Raw genomic sequence first — 18,302 nt, 5'->3', positions numbered from 1 at the left:
AGTTCTCTCCGACAACGAGCAAATCTCTGCAAATATCGCGACAGCCGACTGAGGCGAGCACATGCAACTCCAGTGATACTACACGTTCGATAATATCTTTGTACCCAAAGAAAGAGTACAAGTTTCGGAGGATTTTGTTATGGAATATCTTTCACTACTACTAAAGCGGAAAGTATGCATTATCTACGTGGTACACAGGAAACGATTAAAATAAATAAAATAAAAAATTTAAAAAATAAAAAAATTATTGTCATTCAGCTGGTTACAGCAATAGACAAAGTCAAGAGCTTATATTTCTACATAAACTACTGTTGTTGTTGTTGTCTTCAGTCCTGAGACTGGTTTGATGCAGCTCTCCATGCTACTCTATCCTGTGCAAGCTGCTTCATCTCCCAGTACCTACTGCAACCTACATCCTTCTGAATCTGCTTAGTGTACTCATCTCTCGGTCTCCCTCTACGATTTTTACCCTCCACGCTGCCCTCCAATGCTAAATTTGTGATCCCTTGATGCCTCAAAACATGTCCTACCAACCGATCCCTTCTTCTAGTCAAGTTGTGCCACAAACTTCTCTTCTCCCCAATCCTATTCAATACCTCCTCATTAGTTACGTGATCTATCCATCTTATCTTCAGTATTCTTCTGTAGCGCCACATTTCGAAAGCTTCTATTCTCTTCTTGTCCAAACTAGTTATCGTCCATGTTTCACTTCCATACATGGCTACACTCCAAACAAATACTTTCAGAAACGACTTCCTGATACATAAATCTATATTCGATGAAACAAATTTCTCTTCTTCAGAAACGCTTTCCTTGCCATTGCCAGTCTACATTTTATATCCTCTCTACTTCGACCATCATCAGTTATTTTACTTCCTAAATAGCAAAACTCCTTTACTACTTTAAGTGTGTCATTTCCTAATCTAATTCCCTCAGCATCACCCGATTTAATTTGACTACATTCCATTATCCTCGTTTTGCTTTTGTTGATGTTCATCTTATATCCTCCTTTCAAGACAATTGTCCATTCCGTTCAACTGCTCTTCCAAGTCCTTTGCCGTCTCTGACAGAATTACAATGTCATCGGCGAACCTCAAAGTTTTTACTTCGTCTCCATGAATTTTAATACCTACTCCAAATTTTTCTTTTGTTTCCTTTACTGCTTGCTCAATATACAGATTGAATAACATCGGGGAGAGGCTACAACCCTGTCTCACTCCTTTCCCAACCACTGCTTCCCTTTCATGCCCCTCGACTCTTTTGACTGCCATCTGGTTTCTGTACAAATTATAAATAGCCTTTCGCTCCCTGTATTTTACCCCTGCCACCTTTAGAATTTGAAAAAGAGTATTCCAGTCAACATTGTCAAAAGCTTTATCTAAGTCTACAAATGCTAGAAACGTAGGTTTGCCTTTTCTTAATCTTTCTTCTAAGATAAGTCGTAAGGTCAGTATTGCCTCACGTGTTCCAACATATCGACGGAATCCAAACTGATCCTCCCCGAGGTCTGCATCTACCAGTTTTTCCATTCGTCTGCAAAGAATTCGCGTTAGTATTTTGCAGCCGTGGCTTATTAAACTGATAGTTCGGTAATTTTCACATCTGTCAGCACCTGCTTTCTTTGGGATTGGAATGATTATATTCTTCTTGAAGTCTGAGGGTATTTCGCCTGTCTCATACATCTTGCTCACCAGCTGGTAGAGTTTTGTCATGACTGGCTCTGCCAAGGCAGTCAGTAGTTCCAATGGAATGTTGTCTACTCCGGGGGCCTTGTTTCGACTCAGGTCTTTCAGTGCTCTGTCAAACTCTTCACGCAGTATCGTATCTCCCATTTCGTCTTCATCTACATCCTCTTCTATTTCCATAATATTGTCCTCAAGTACATCGCCCTTGTATAAACCTTCTATATACTCCTTCCACCTTTCTGCCTTCCCTTCTTTGCTTAGAACTGGGCTGCCATCTGAGCTCTTGATATTCATACACGTGGTTCTCTTCTGTCCAAAGGTCTCTTTAATTTTCCTGTAGGCAGTATCTATCTTACCCCTAGTGAGATAAGCTTCTACATCCTTACATTTGTCCTCTAGCCATCCCTGTTTAGCCATTTTGCACTTCCTGTCGATCTCATTTTTGAGACGTTTGTATTCCTTTTTGCCTGCTTCATTTACTGCATTTTTATATTTTCTCCTTTCATCAATTAAATTCAATATTTCTTCTGTTACCCAAGGATTTCTAGCAGCCCTCGTCTTTGTACCTACTTTATCCTATGCTGCCTTCACTACTACATCCCTCAGAGCTACCCATTCTTCTTCTACTGTATTTCTTTCCCCTATTCCTGTCAATTGTTCCCTTATGCTCTCTCTGAAACTCTGTACAACCTCTGGTTCTTTCAGTTTATCCAGGTCCCATCTCCTTAATTTCTCACATTTTTGCAGTTTCTTCAGTTTTAATCTACAGGTCATAACTAATAGATTGTGGTCAGAGTCCACATCTGCCCCTGGAAATGTCTTACAACTTAAAACCTGGTACCTAAATCTCTGTCTTACCATTATATAATCTATCTGATACCTTTTAGTATCTCCAGGGTTCTTCCACGTATACAACCTTCTTTCATGATTCTTAAACCAAGTGTTAGCTATGATTAAGTTGTGCTCTGTGCAAAATTCTACTAGGCAGCTAGCCCCAATCCATATTCACCTACTATGTTTCCTTCTCTCCCTTTTCCTACACTCGAATTCCAGTCACCCATTACTATAAAATTTTCGTCTCCCTTCACTATCTGAATAATTTCTTTTATTTCATCGTACATTTCTTCAATTTCTTCATCATCTGCAGAGCTAGTTGGCATATAAACTTTTACTACTGCAGTAGGTGTGGGCTTCGTATCTATCTTGGCCACAATAATGCGTTCACTATACTGTTTGTAGTAGCTTACCCGCATTCCTATTTTCCTATTCATTATTAAACCTACTCCTGCATTACCCCTATTTGATTTTGTGTTTATAACCCTGTAGTCAGCTGACCAGAAGTCTTGTTCCTCCTGCCACCGAACTTCACTAATTCCCACTGTATCTAACTTTAACCTATCCATTTCCCTTTTTAAATTTTCTAACCTACCTGCCCGATTAAGGGATCTGACATTCCACGCTCCGATCCGTAGAACGCCAGTTTTCTTTCTCCTGATAACGACATCCTCCTGAGTAGTCCCCGCCCGGAGATCCGAATGGGGGACTATTTTACCTCCGGAATATTTTACCCAAGAGGATGCCATCATCATTTAATCATACAGTAAAGCTGCATGTCCTCGGGAAAAATTACGGCTGTAGTTTCCCCTTGCTTTCAGCCGTTCGCAGTACCAGCACAGCAAGGCTGTTTTGGTTAATGTTGCAAGGCCAGATCAGTCAATCATCCAGACTGTTGCCCCTGCAACTACTGAAAAGGCTGCTGCCCCTCTTCAGGAACCACATGTTTGTCTGGCCTCTCAACAGATACCCCTCCGTTGTGGTTGCACCTACGGTACGGCCATCTGTATCGCTGAGGCACGCAAGCCTCCCCACCAACGGCAAGGTCCATGGTTCATGGGGGGAGGACATAAACTACTATATCGATGTAAATTGGTTTAAACATAAAATAGGTACACATTAGAATACGGTATTTTTATCTTTAAAAAATTCATCAATGGTGTAAAACGGATTGTTCACTAGTAGCTTGTATAATTTAGCTTTAAAAATATTTACAGGCAGTTCTTTAAAGTCAGCACTAAGTCTATTAAACATCCTTAGTCCGATAACTAGGTAGGAGTTCTGCGATTTTGATAATCTACGATATGGTACGTCTACAGATGTTCTTTTTCTAGTATTATGGCTATGAATATCATTTCTCAACACAAAATTAGAGACATTGTTTCTAATGTACAATAAAACATTGTAGATGAATAAGTTTATTACTGTAAGACACTGCAATTTAATGAACAGAGGTTTACAATGTTCTGTTTTATCAGAATCCGTTATTATTCTGATCACTTTCTTCTGTAAAAGTAAAATGTCATTTAAATGACAGCTACTACCCCACAGTAAGATTCCATAAGAGATGATGCTTTGGAAGAAGGCAAAATATGCTGATCTCACATAGTCATTGGGGACATGTCTTTTTAAATTTCTAATTAGATAAATGACTCTTGAAAGCTTAGCCAATATATTTTTAATGTGTGGTTCCCATGTTAATTTATTGTCAATAGTAACACCTAAAAATTTAACAGTTTCTAATTCTTGGGAATTGGGAATCTCTTTGAGGCTAAAGTAAAGTGTCTGGGTTTTGTTTTCATTTAGTAGGAAGCCGTTAGCTTTGAACCATAATGAGGACTGAGCAATGGTATTTTCAGTCAGTGTTTTTAGTGTACCTAGATCAGAGCTTTTATGTAGAAAAGTTGTGTCATCAGCATACAATATTGTGTGAGAATTTATGAATAAGGGCAGGTCATTAATCATTAGTATAAACAGTAAAGGTCCAAGCACCGACCCTTGAGGCACTCCGTACCTGACATTAACCAAATTTGATTTCTCCCTACCAATGCACACAACTTGTTGACGGTTCTCTAGAAAAGACCTGAACATATTTATACTGTTGTCATCAAAAGCATAGTAAACTAGCTTTTTCAGCACAGTGTCATGGTCTACACAGTCAAAGGCTCTGCTCAGGTCACAAAATGTAGCCTGGGCATAGTCCCTAGCCTCGAACACATCTAGGACTAATTTTACGAGGGAGTCCATTGCATCCGTTGTGGATTTACCTTTTCTAAATCCAAACTGTTTATCACTAATTATATTTAGTTTACCCAAGTAGACACTAACTTGCTCATACATAATTGTTTCTAAAATTTTTGAAAAAACTGGGGTTATTGATATAGGTCTGTAACTAGCGGTAGTAAAAGTTACAATGTGCAGCGTATAATAAACATTTGGCAACATGTTTCCACTACTTTGGGAAAGTGAATTGGAGTACTGGTTTTATTCTCGAGTTTGATCATGAAAATTTAGATTAATTTCGAAATTTGCCTGCTATTCAAAATGAACAGTTATGTTTGACAAACCTGTTGTCAAGGAGAGCTTTTGTCTTGAAAGCTTTTAACGGTGCACTGAAATAATAATAGCTGGTATGATCAACATAAAATTTATGTCAAGAGCCAGATTTTGTCTGTCCCTTACTATTTAAGTTTGCATTTGGTGTGTCATTACAGTTTGTTCACTAAAACTGCACACAGTTTCCCTGTTTCGCTTTCTGTTCTAAATAAGATACCATCTGTATCGAAATTTTTGTTGCGATACTATCGAGGTATCAATACAACCACAGTCTAACTTAAGATGCAGATATCGATCCCACATGTATCAAATCTGATATTTAAACATCCCTAGCCCTTCTTACCGTATGCCGTGCGCCTATATTTTTACAATCGCTGTGGGAAATTAACTATGGATGCAGAATTGTGTCACGTACCATCATGTATCTATTTTCTAGAAGTTTTGTGCAGTGTTTCGCGAGAGCTCTCTCTTCTAACAGTTCTCAAATTTACTTAACATCTGTACTCTTTCCTATAGGCTATACCAGTAAGTGCCTAAGTATGTATCTCAGTCTTTAGTCTTCCGCTGTTATTGCTCGATAACGACCCAAATACTGGAAAGTACTTTCATTGCGCTCGGCGTGTAGTCTAAGCCTTGTTTTTTTAATACTTGCACTGGATTTCCTGGGATCATTCTGTTAACCACCATGTCGCTTCACACTGCCCCCTAACTAATTGTAAGAGAAATTAGTTTACGACCATGAACACCTGTGCTATATACTATCAACTAAACAACCTACCTTACTTTTTGGGTAAACACCGTGAAAAATGTAATATAACACTAAGTGTTCTGGACACTTGGGTTAAAAAAAGACAAAGTACGGCCTCCTAAGCAGAAGTTTATTATCCATCTAACTAAGAGCTGTGCTACAAGTCAATTTTACCACGTATTTTATTGATAGTGCAGTTGGCCAAATATTTTTATACTTGTCACTGAACGTTTTTACTCTTATCACGTTACATATTTCCATGAAGGAATCTACGAAAGTCGATATGTATTGGATCAATTAAGCACAAAGTGCGATTGATCCTAAAGATCCTCTACGAATCTCTCAATGTGAGTTGTCGCCTACTAATCAAGTGGACTATGTATTACAGAAAAGTTGCCCTATATTGTGTATGAAAAATATCACCTCCAAATGCCATATTCAAACTATCACTTTTTCTCCTTTTAAAGCAAAAATGGTTACAACAATTTCCCTCTTCTAGTAGTTCGGAAAGCGAGACACGTATGAACCAATGACCATTTCAGTAGATCATTTGTACGGACTTTAACCACCCTCCTAGTACCCTATGCAACTATTGCAATTTCTAACACTGAATACCGCATAAACTCTAAAAGGGTTACGGTAACAAACCAACGCTCCCATTAACTTCTTACCGACCCAAAACAGCATTATAAAGGAATATGCTCGTGTGGAACGTGGTAACAGACGCTAACAATAACAGTTGTACATGTTACATATCACTAGCTAAAAAAACCTGTGGAAGGTACATTAGCTTATTTGTTTTAGTTGTAAAAACCGGTCTGTTAACCGCATTTTTTCCCGATAAATCAACATTTTTGGTATTTGCACTGCTTTGCCTTGTTTATGATTTACAAGCTGTTTAGCGCCAGCTTTGTTTCCCGGCAATTTCTGGTGGGCGCGGAATTGGTAGGAGGCAAGCAAGGGCTGCGTGTTAGCTGACATTTCTACCGTTATGTAGATTTACAGGGATGTAAAATTAGAGACATTCGAGCGCGCACAATGGCACGTAAAGTGCCCTCCGCCACACCGTTGGCTGGCTTGCGGAGTGTAACTGTAGATGTAGATGGACGGAAAAGAATGTTGTGACGCTGGAAGTGCGCAAATGTGGTAGGAAGCATTCCTAGTTTTATTCATTTGACGTACATGATGTAGTAGCACAATGTCATTTACTTAATACGTGCTATCAAAGTCTCATCTAACTAAAGATTTATGGGAAATCAGGCTAAATCCAACACGAACCAGGGACGAGGATGTTTTGGTCGGGCACCCCATCTATGTTAAACGCTAAGAAATTCGGATTTGTTTGCATTAGACAAAAAAAATGACTGCACTCCCTTACGGCTTACAATGAGCCACGGGCAACGAGTTTTTCTGTTTCGCAGGGCGTAAGGTGGAACAAACATACAGTTTTCGGAATAAATCCCCTTCTCGGAAATCAATGGACTCAACTCTATCTTCAGAAAAAGTTACTACTACGGCGAATCAAAGTACAAGGTGTTACTGGAAAATTCAATCTTAATATTTCATAATTTATTCAAGATTTCGAAGCATCGGAAAGTTTTACACAAAGGGGAGGATTCTGCAGTGCTAATCCTAAATTACTGAACTAACAATGATTTATCGAAGGGGTTATTCCTTTCGTAGGAGAATTCTACCTCTCAAGAACACACCCGCACAGTGAACGTTTACATGAGCATTTAAAAACTATTGAAGTATGTTAAATGTCAGACGGAAGGCTGCTAGTATTTTACACAGTTTCAGCACGTTGCCCGATATTTACGCGCCTGCATTCTTCCTGTACTTTGGAGGCAGTATTAACTGGTTTCACCACCTCGGTAAGCTATTTTAGGAAACGTTTCGAACCACACATTAACAACCATTATGTCTTTCCGAGAATTCTAATGTCATTAGATTTCGAAAATCACGACTGAAATATCTATGGATAAAAATGTTACGAATATTAGCCACAAAACACTTTTCACTTTACGTATTTACCAATCTGCCCTAACTGTTTCGTTAAACATTAGCAGTCTCGCCATGTTATTGTGGCCCGCTGGAATTAATTTTTTTATAACTGTTTACAAAATTGTTCTCTTAGTTACTTTGCGCAGCTCGCAGTAATTGATTACAAAGCGAGCGAAATCCGTAATATGCTAACCGAACAGCCCAATTGTTTTATGTATTATGTAACGTGTGTTTTCTGCCTTTCAGCTTTTCTGTTCTCAAAGGGATTTTTAAAGTGAGGTCGTTTGGTCATTATGTATCTAGAACAGCAAAAAATAGTTTGAGGCTTGAACTAACCAATTACACGTAGCGTACGAACTTTAATGTTATGCAGAATTTAAGTGGTGGCACCAATGACGTCATTAGTGATATTCCTACCAGAAGGGACAACCGTGTCGTCCTTCAGCCCCAGTCAAAAGCTCAAAACTACTGCATGACAGTGTTATGAGACGCTCAATCCTCTGCACAAAAAGCAATTGCCACTGTACTTCATTCACTAGTGATCGACGAGATCAGCATTTAATGATCGTTCTGCTTGCTTAGAAAGTCTAATTAGCTTTTATTTGAAGCTCAGACTGATCTCTCGGACTCACGGAAGAACTATTTTCCAGGGAAATCATTTAAAGTAATCCAAGTACAATGTGTGTAAAGGGGGTACAATAGTCAAAACAATGCCGCTTCTTCACTTTGCTGGTTCCGGCAAAAACTGCGAGCAACAAAATTTCTAGTTTAGGTTAATGTAATTATATTTAGTCATTTATGATCCATCATAAATGGCGCAGCTTTAACTGTTAAACATGTGGAGATCTACTCACGATATAAATTAACGGCCTCCATCTTTAGGTAACTGCCATCAACATAGTGGGAAATATTACGCTGTTATTTTAAAGTGACACTTAATTTTAATTTAGTCAAAAATTCACAGGTTTCCACTCCACACAGTCCTTTAATGATTACGCATAGCTTTGGGTACACGCACAACAAGGAATTTCTGTGTCCGACACACGATGTCAAATGTTGGCGGTAACTTCCACAGGAAGTGATCTCTGTTTTTGTGCATTTTCTACATTCTGACGGCACTAGTTTGGGTAGGTAGTGTGCTATAATTGCGCGATAAGAAAATATCTTTCCTTGGATTCTTTCGCGGCATGTTTCTAAAAAATAGTATTTTAGAATGTTTATAGACACTTGCTACAGTACTCATGGTAACGCGATTAAAGTAAACTGCAAGAAAGAATTTAAGCCGCGCCTTTTTTCTTGCCGGTGATTACCAATTTTAGGATGCTCAAAGAAGATTTGACACCCATTTGATTCACCGGCGCAATGCACGGATTACTGTCATGCCGATGTAGTCTCAGTCTACCTCATGCTTTGAACAAACTTACTCAGCAACGCGTGCATATGGTACTGTACCTTTGCCTTTAGATCACATGCGCGGGAAACAATGTGTTAGCTTTGTTTTCTCTCCAAAACATTTTCCTAGGACTAATGCGAGTATTCTATCTACAGTACTGAATCACTATTAAATTGTTTAGGTTACTGTACGAGATCTGAAAGCTTAGTACTTTGATACTTCACTGTCTTTCACGCAGATTGTACTTGTGACATTTTCGCAACAAACTGGCAGAACAGTAGTATTAAGATTAGGAAACTTATAACAAGCAACGAACGCTTGCACAAAATATTGGGTAATATCTGATTGAGGTGAATCTCATATCCTTCATAAGCTGCACTCCAAGATAACGCAATGTACGACTTACGAATACTCACAGGGCAATAAAACCATACAATGAGTCTCCGAAAGCTAGGAAAACTAATTCTGGTTTGCAGCCTCGATATTTACAAATTTTTAATACGGAATGTCATCCACCGTGAAATTAAATTACGTTTCTGAAACTACATTAAATATAGGTCCAACAAGTTTTTTATTGCGGAAAGTCACGACAATAGTGATTTCAAATGCATGGAAAATGCTACCAGAAGTGTCAAAACAGCGCACAGAAACTTAATGAAACAAAACAGTATCGCAAAGACAAATTTCAGTGTTAAGTTGCAATCGTTTTTGTAACCGTTCTTGTAACTACGAAAGCTGTTTAACTACAGGGTGAGTACAGTTCATCACAAGATTTAATTTGCTCATAGAATTATCTGTATAAAGGGATGATTTTAAAGTTTACGAAACGTACTGCAAAAAAATCAGCGCTACTTATTCCTGCCCGACTAGCCACTTTGGGGTAGGCAAACTTTTACAGACCTCATTTGGTCTGCAAAGTACACGAATGTTTATGGACGAGTTATCATTAAGGATGTACTAACGTAGTTTCGATGAATAAAGCGAGCTTTCTGTCAAGCTGACAACTTCAATGTTTAAATGTTTAACATCACTGACTGTACAGTATACGTAAGAAAGTCCTTTCCGTTAGAACCACAGATAGTTACAGGGTTATATTTTGTGTAACACGCTGACAGTTGCAAGAAAATGACTTCGAAAGGCATTCGCGAATTTGAAGGCAATTAGAAGTAACGACTAAGAACAATTACTCTGCTGTAGCTTTCAAGGGACTGTTTACGTACAATTAGTAGACGAATACGCATGTTGTCTTAGTTTTGTACTAAAATCCTATCCACACTGTTTTGCTTTGTTCCGTGTTCATGCTTCGGAAATTCGCTTTTTCTAGAATTCTTAACTGTGCCACGCATTTTGACGTTAAAGGATCTATTTATTTGCTACTGCAGGTAGAGTGACAGGTTTTAATGTGTTGAGGAATGTCAATTCTATTTATTTTCCTTCACCAACGCTAAAAACAATATATACAGGCACTGTTAAAATGAACTTAGTTTTACGTACCCAATTCAGTAAGTGATGTCAAATTACAGGGTACATTCTTAATTTCTATATAGCTTTACAAACGAAATATTCACATTTCACGCTCTTCCGTAATTATGACACGCAGAAATTTCAAAGAAAACGGGAACCGCATACTTTGAATCTTTCCAACTGTGTCTCGCGTTTAGTTGAATCAAACCGCACCGTCCAGCCGTCAGCCAATCAGAAATCTCTATTCGTTTTATGCCCATATGTGGCAGAGAAGCTGGCGGCGTGGAGGGAGAAGTTGGAAGAGTCCAAGTGCACGAGGGGAGTCCGCTGCGCTCGGCACTATACATTCTCAAATCTAATAAGTTTATCACAAATATACCGGGCAAAATAGCAAGCACTCACAATTTCATAAAAAGTAACAATTTTCTAAGCGTTTACAATACATTATCATCAAACTAAAACGTGAATTAAAAGTGAGAACATACCCGTGGAAGAGTCCATTATTCCGCCGAGACTTTCCCCTAACGGTTAGATCGCTCACTTGCAGCGTGTTTGTTGTGGAGTACGGAAGGTGTGTGCAGTGGTCTCCGACAAGGTAAGTTCTTCTGTTGAATGCAGCAATTGTACTCGAGTTCAGGTCTTATCGAATGTATTCCAGCACGATTCATGTATAAATTTTGTTCCGTGATCATCGAGAGCGTGATATAAGCGTTTTAATTCATTACTTGTGAAGTGCCGGTTTGGTGTCTTGTCCGTATCAAACACTTGCTTGTCGGGAGGATTCTTAAAGCGCAGAAGAAAGTTCTTCCCCGTAGCAGGTGGTTTGTAGCGTTTAAATATAGAACACATTTTCACTGGTGCGCCGCGGCCCTCTGAAAACGCGGTAAGTTCAAAACCGAAATCAGAAATCGTAGAATATAAGCTGTCGCGTGAACATTTTGCGGTGAGGTTTATTCTCTGCGTGTGTTAACGATCGCCCGGGTACTAGCGTACTAGTCGCTGGATTTTACTAAATTCCGTTGACCGTGTTTCCTCATTTTTCCCTCTCGCCGGGCGTGTTCCGGTAGGCTACGTATAGCAGCACGCCGCCGACTCAATACCATATATGGTAAAGAAAGCAGCCATTGGTCGAGGTTGCCATGCCCTTATTAGTTTGGCGGTGGTGGGGGGCGTGAGGGGAAGGGGGGGCCGGCTGTCTATATTACTGGGCAGCAGCTGGGTGGCATCCGTTCAGTCTTGTGGTTCAGTTGGTGGAGTGTGCTTGCTGTGTAGTGTGTTAGGATTTTTGTGCATATTTATTTCAAGTAAGTTGTAGGCAGTTGAAGTTTAGGTGTTTAGTTCTTCGGTATTCAATTTAGTGCTTTTTCGAAGTGATTCAACAGAAATATAAAAACTTTTGATATTCGTGAATCGTAAATATAACGTGAATTAGAATTTTTTGTAATTTATATCTTCGCGGTTACAGTTCCAATAATTCAACATGTGTGACGAAGAAGTTGCTGCTCTCGTTGTGGACAATGGATCCGGAATGTGCAAGGCTGGCTTCGCCGGCGATGATGCACCAAGGGCCGTATTCCCTTCAATTGTTGGTCGCCCAAGGCATCAGGTAAGGTGGAACTTATGATTCTGTTCTGAAGTTTGTAACCGGTAGTGTGAATATAGTACTAACTTCGTACTTCATTCTTCGCAGGGAGTGATGGTGGGCATGGGACAGAAAGATAGCTATGTTGGTGACGAAGCCCAGTCTAAGAGAGGTATCCTTACTCTGAAGTATCCAATTGAGCACGGAATTGTCACAAACTGGGACGACATGGAAAAAATTTGGCACCACACCTTCTACAACGAGCTTAGGGTGGCGCCCGAGGAACATCCCGTTCTTCTGACTGAAGCCCCATTGAACCCCAAGGCAAACAGGGAGAAGATGACTCAGGTAATTATCAAATTCTACGTCTACTTTTCGTTAGTGTTAAATTCTGCGACGTTTGAGTGTCGTACTTTTCTTCCGATCACTTAGACAGGAGCATGACATTTTAAGTCGCAGTATTCTAACACTGCCACCCGGCAGCATACAACTTTTAATACACAGTATACGGCTAGTGTATTAAAAACTAAATTTTATAGATTATAAACATTTTGCTTACGTTAATGTTTGCTTGCAGATCATGTTCGAAACTTTCAACACCCCAGCCATGTACGTAGCTATTCAGGCCGTGCTCTCCCTGTACGCCTCTGGTAGGACAACTGGTATTGTGTTGGATTCTGGTGATGGCGTTTCGCACACCGTGCCAATTTATGAAGGTAAGCTCCTTTATATACTACATACCCCTTGTCATTTACATTTAATCGTAATGTTTGTAAACTTTACAAATTTAAAATACGGGTATGTGCTTAGTTTATTCGAACAGTTTCCCTGAAAGGAATCTTACTGAAATTCTGAAGTAGATATTCTACAAAGTTGTTGCATTCGTATCTGAAACAATGTAAATTCGTTACAGGTTATGCCCTGCCCCATGCCATCCTCAGATTGGACTTGGCTGGCCGTGATTTAACAGACTACCTGATGAAGATTCTTACTGAGAGGGGCTACAGCTTTACCACCACAGCTGAACGCGAAATTGTAAGAGACATTAAGGAGAAATTGTGCTATGTTGCACTAGACTTTGAACAGGAGATGGCTACTGCTGCATCCTCCAGTTCTCTAGAGAAATCCTATGAATTGCCTGATGGCCAGGTAATTACCATTGGTAACGAGCGATTCAGGTGCCCTGAGGCACTGTTCCAGCCTTCATTCCTGGGTATGGAAGCAAATGGTATCCACGAAACTACCTACAACTCTATCATGAAGTGTGATGTAGACATCAGGAAAGATCTGTATGCCAACACAGTACTTTCTGGTGGTACTACCATGTACCCTGGCATTGCTGACAGGATGCAGAAGGAAATCACTGCCCTTGCACCTTCTACCATGAAGATAAAGATCATTGCTCCACCTGAGAGGAAATACTCAGTCTGGATTGGAGGTTCCATCTTGGCATCTCTTTCCACCTTCCAGCAGATGTGGATCTCTAAGCAAGAATATGATGAATCTGGTCCATCAATTGTCCACAGGAAATGCTTCTAAGCAGTTGCCTAATTATTTTGTTCAGGTGAAGTATTTATACTTCTATCATGCCAGACCATTTCAGGCACCACCAGGTGTGGCCAAAAGACTTTCTTTATTGTATTATGTTGAACAGTTTAAACTCCTTGTATTATAAGATTCGAAGTGTTTTCGTTACAATTTACAATTGAGGAAGGTAGGCTGCATTTTTCTATTTAAGAATCACCTCATTATATCCTGGTGTTTCTGTGACTGAGTAACTGAAATGTGATGTATAACTTGTGTTAAAATTGAAGAAAGTGGATAAGCTTCCTGTACCAGAATGTAAATTTCTTAATGTTTTGTATTTGAAATGACTTTTGTATTGCATTTATTAAGCAATTCACAAGTTGTGCAAGTTTCCTTTCTAAGCAACTTGGCATTGTCTTGAGATTAAAGATGTGCTGAGTAAATGTCAATAGCCAAAGTATTAACTTATTCCCATGTGCAGACAAGAAATTAGTGGGAAAATAAAACTTATTTAAAACATGAATGTTTTATTTCATGTACCTTTCTCATTTTTGTCCTGTGAAAGTGGTAAATTGCTTCTTAATTGAATTCTTTCAATCAGTTTGATAGTGTCAGCTGCAACTTTTATGACTTGGGTAAAGCAAACTTTGAAATAAGCTTGCATTGAATGTGTCTGAAAGTAGTGGAAATTAGTTACGAAGGTCCATTGAAGAAACTAGTGCTGTCATCAAATGTTGAAGACTAAAATTTAAAATTGGGTAGTATGCAAGTAATCCATGATTACCTTAATGTGTTAATCTATTATAGACTGGGAATGGAAAGAGGTAATACAGGTAAAAAAATTGTTGGCTTAAAAGTTTTAAGTAGGGGAAATAAAATTTGTTACTTAAAATTTACTATTGTATTTTGCTAGTAATGGAAATGTAGCTAACTCAGTGACTGGTTTCTGTAAGACAATTCCACTGAAGTGGGGTGTGCCAAATTTTTAATCTTGGTATGGATGATTCATCCATTTGAACCTGATGAGTCTTTTTAAGATCTACATACCACCTCATTAGCCCAATTCCTTTATGCCAAGGTACAAAATAGCAAAATGTAGGTGTCAGAAATGTGGGTGTGGTACATGCTTGTAGGTAACAATTGTTAGTCACATGCTTTGTGCCACAAAGTATTCAGTAGTGTAGAAAAAGTTAAAGAAAATTGCTACAGATGACATGCTTCAGAGTTAAATTTAAAATATAGCCACATTTCAAATTTGCTCATGTTTAATAGGATATTAAAACTGTTACTGCAGTGGTGTTTAATAACAGGTTTTAAGTTAAATGTTTGTGCAGTGCCCAGTTCATAGCTGTGTGTGAAACTGTAATAACCTTGTTACAAGGATGCTGAGAGTAGAGTGGGCTACAGTGTGCTGTTGTAAAAAAAGCAAAATAGTAGGCATGGTGAAGCAGCCCAAGTGCACAAATGGTTTGTATTGTGTAGGAGAGCTGTATTGGTGTCTGATGCCATAATATATATCTGCATCCATGGAAATGCTGAAGGTGTTTGAGGCAGTTAGATTTAGGGTAAATTTGAGCACATTTGTTTCACCTACATTCATCAATTGCCTGTCAGTACTTGCATTTCTGAGAGGGAATGAATTGCTGTATATCTGCTGTTGCTATCACACCATGGCAAGAATGAAAACTCAGAACAGCGTCTTAGGTTTGTCGCCTTGAAAAAAGTGAAATATGCCAATGTGCTAAAAAAGTAATGCAATTTACTGCTGACAATACTTATTTCAAACTGAAAAGGAAGTTTGAAATATTTTAGTGTTTCATAGAATTCTTTTGAGTAGTAGCACTGCATTTTTGAGTCTGGTCTTGCTGGGGTACAATATGCACGAGTCTTTTCGTATCGCCCATTGAATGGATGAACCACAATAGTTTCTGAATTGTGTGATCACAGCCCCTCCCTCATGTTTTGTATTACTTGTGTATGATGCATTGTTACTTGTCTTCACATTTGTTATAAGGACATTTGTAAAACAGTCTGGTCAGGTAAAGATGCCATAATTATGTTTTTACACTTGATCACACAGTAAGTCATTCTCTCTTCAGTGAAAGACATTTAGTGGTTTATAGTATTTTGTGGACATCAGTGTGATTAATTGCCAGGGATGTGTGACAGTCAGTTGGCTTTAGCAAGAATTTGAACACTATTTTAGTTTCCTGCACAGTGAAATGTGCATATTGCTGAATCTAATTTCAGCATTAGGTTTGTATGAGAAGTGAATATATTCCTGTAGAGGGTACAGATTTTCAGGTACAGTAACATACTTGTTACAATATATCAGCACAAAGCAGCAACATGTAAAGTGAAGTTTAGTTTATCTGGCTGTTTGAGCACAGCTTATACATAAGTGTTCAGTTTTTATCCATATGTAACTACATGGATATCTTCATTGTAGGTCAATACCTCATCTCTGTGGTCTATGAACCTTTGTTTTTGACTGAGAATTAAATATTGGTGAACTGGGTTATGGACTTGTTTGGCATCATAATTATCTATCTCGCCAGGCTAAAGAGGCAGATAATTTTAGTTTGGTTGGTTTATTAAGTTGAAATTGATCTTACTGCTTGAACCAGGCCTTTCAGTTCAGTATAGTACCCATGGAGCTTTATGTTATGAGGTTCCTTTATCTGTGTAGCCATCCCCCATCAGGCTAGCGTTACCTGTCAACCTGGGTATGAAAACAACCAACTAGTGATAAAATTATTTAATTGGAAAGATAATAAAATCTACTCACAAAGTGGTGGCAGAACACACATAAAAGACATGATTGGTAGGCTTTTGGAGCCAGTGGCTCCTTCAGGCAGAAGTGTTAAAGGGGAAGGAAGAAGGGTGAAGGGAAAGTACTGGAGAGGTCTAGGAGAAGGGGTAGATTTTGGGAAAGTTAACCAGAATTGTGGGTCAGGGGAGACTTACAGATTAGTTAATTGTTGATATCCCCTGAGTTGGGATTTAAGGGAATTTAGCACAATTTTTATGGACCAAAAGGATTAATAGAAAGCTGGCAGTAAAAAAAGAACATTGCATTAATTGAATCTTGTAACCCTTACTGTGGAGCTGGCCGGTGTGGCCGTGCGGTTCTGACACTTCAGTCTGGAACCGCGTGACCGCTACGGTCGCAGGTTCGAATCCTGCCTTGGGCATGGATGTGTGTGCTGCTCTTAGGTCAGTTAGGTTTAAGTGGTGTAAGTTCTAGGGGACTGATGACCACAGATGTTATGTCCCATAGTGCCAGCCAGCCTTATTGTGGAGGATAACATGTGATCAAGGGACAGTGGAGGAAACCTAACTTTTCGTAGTTCTTTTCCCGTAGAATTCAAAGGCTAGTTCAAAATGCTGGAGGTGAGATCCATCACATCACAATAGGTCTATAACTGATGTCAAATTTGCTACCAGTTACACCACAGTGAACTAAAAGGGAGAATATTAAAAATGACTTGGTGACAACTGATAACGATCAGCAAATAAGCTGAGTCCTGATTTGTATGCATGATCTGTGCTGTCTATTACTAGTAAGAAGATGCTGAATCAATAACTGATGTTACCAGACTTGCACTTAAAGCAGGTGTACAGAGAGGGTGACCCAGGTAAAATTTCAAACTAACGCCAATCTCAGTACCCTTGTTGTAATCAAGGCAATGGTGTCTTCTATAAAAAAATATCAACTGTTTTATTATTTGTCTGAAGATGATCTATCTCAAAATGAACACCAAAACTTTCACAAATGTCCACAACAATTGCCAATTCATAGAAGTAATACTTTGTAGTCTTCATAATTTATTGCACATTATTGTACCATACCAAATGAGATCTTTCTTTCTGGCGAGAGGGAATTTCCATGTTAATTTGTGAATCCTATATAAGTAATAGCAAATTAGATATTTATAGTGTGTAATCTCATTTTAAAACAAGTTGCAATGTAGGCTGTCGGAATGCGCTTCTACTCCAGAAACACCAGTGATGATTGTAGCTTAAAAAATGAGTTGTCAGACTTATTTACACAGTTTCAGCTACTACAATTTCAGCTATCATATTCATATGACGTTAATACAAGAAGCTCGCTGTAATGCTAAGTGTGAATACAACACTGACAGGATAAAATATTGGTTGTTGTAGGCACACAAGAAGCCTCTGAAAATGAAAATGTGGTGCACCATCTAAGAATATTCATAAATTACTGTTCAGAGCAAGCCTGTTGCGTGGTCATAGGCAGTGATCACAGTGTGTGCACCTGCTGATTTTTTTGTCCATGAAAAATAGAAACCTGAACCTTAGCTCACACTCTCAAATGTCAACTGTGTTATTGATTTTATAATTTGACATTTGTTATATTTTCCTTATTGCGTTTTAATTGTAAACTTGTGCATTTCAAACAGACTTTTACTGGTGAATAAAATAAATTAGTGGTTAATTCGTTCATCAAGTTGTGTTGATCGCTTCAAGAAGGGAACTTTCAGT

The 18,302-nt window shown here is 38.8% G+C and overlaps 1 protein-coding gene and 1 long non-coding RNA gene across 4 annotated transcripts in view; one reads left to right on the top strand and one right to left on the bottom strand.

The window, feature by feature from the left end:
- LOC126335057 (uncharacterized) overlaps positions 1-11,255 on the bottom strand; it is a 43,665-nt gene extending 32,410 nt beyond the window's left edge. The window contains exon 1 of the long non-coding RNA XR_007564807.1: positions 11,170-11,255. This is a non-coding gene — a long non-coding RNA (uncharacterized LOC126335057). The remainder of the gene's footprint in view (positions 1-11,169) is intronic.
- LOC126335056 (actin, cytoplasmic A3a) lies at positions 9,230-14,316 on the top strand. Of its 3 annotated transcripts, none has more exons than XM_049997938.1 (5): positions 9,230-9,970; positions 12,150-12,290; positions 12,375-12,614; positions 12,844-12,982; positions 13,180-14,316. In XM_049997938.1, the coding sequence occupies exons 2-5, from the start codon at positions 12,165-12,167 to the stop codon at positions 13,803-13,805; spliced, it is 1,131 nt and encodes a 376-aa protein (XP_049853895.1). In that variant the 5' UTR covers positions 9,230-9,970; positions 12,150-12,164; the 3' UTR covers positions 13,806-14,316. The 3 variants fall into 3 exon arrangements, with proteins under 3 accessions (XP_049853895.1, XP_049853896.1, XP_049853893.1); XM_049997939.1 differs by lacking the exon at positions 9,230-9,970 and adding an exon at positions 10,705-11,279; XM_049997936.1 differs by lacking the exon at positions 9,230-9,970 and adding an exon at positions 11,593-11,988.
- Positions 14,317-18,302: the final 3,986 nt, after the last annotated feature.

This window comes from Schistocerca gregaria, chromosome 2, assembly GCF_023897955.1.
Source record: "Schistocerca gregaria isolate iqSchGreg1 chromosome 2, iqSchGreg1.2, whole genome shotgun sequence".
NCBI classification, from domain to species: Eukaryota; Metazoa; Arthropoda; class Insecta; order Orthoptera; family Acrididae; genus Schistocerca; species Schistocerca gregaria.
This window is presented reverse-complemented; position numbering and strand designations above follow the sequence as displayed.

Excerpts from the sequence above, each read along its gene's own strand:
- LOC126335056 (XM_049997938.1), top strand. The coding sequence starts at position 12,165 with ATGTGTGACGAAGAAGTTGCTGCTCTCGTTGTGGACAATGGATCCGGA. Across the intron at positions 12,615-12,843 it reads ACAGGGAGAAGATGACTCAG|ATCATGTTCGAAACTTTCAA; the intron begins GTAATTATCAAA and ends GTTTGCTTGCAG. Across the intron at positions 12,983-13,179 it reads CACCGTGCCAATTTATGAAG|GTTATGCCCTGCCCCATGCC; the intron begins GTAAGCTCCTTT and ends AATTCGTTACAG.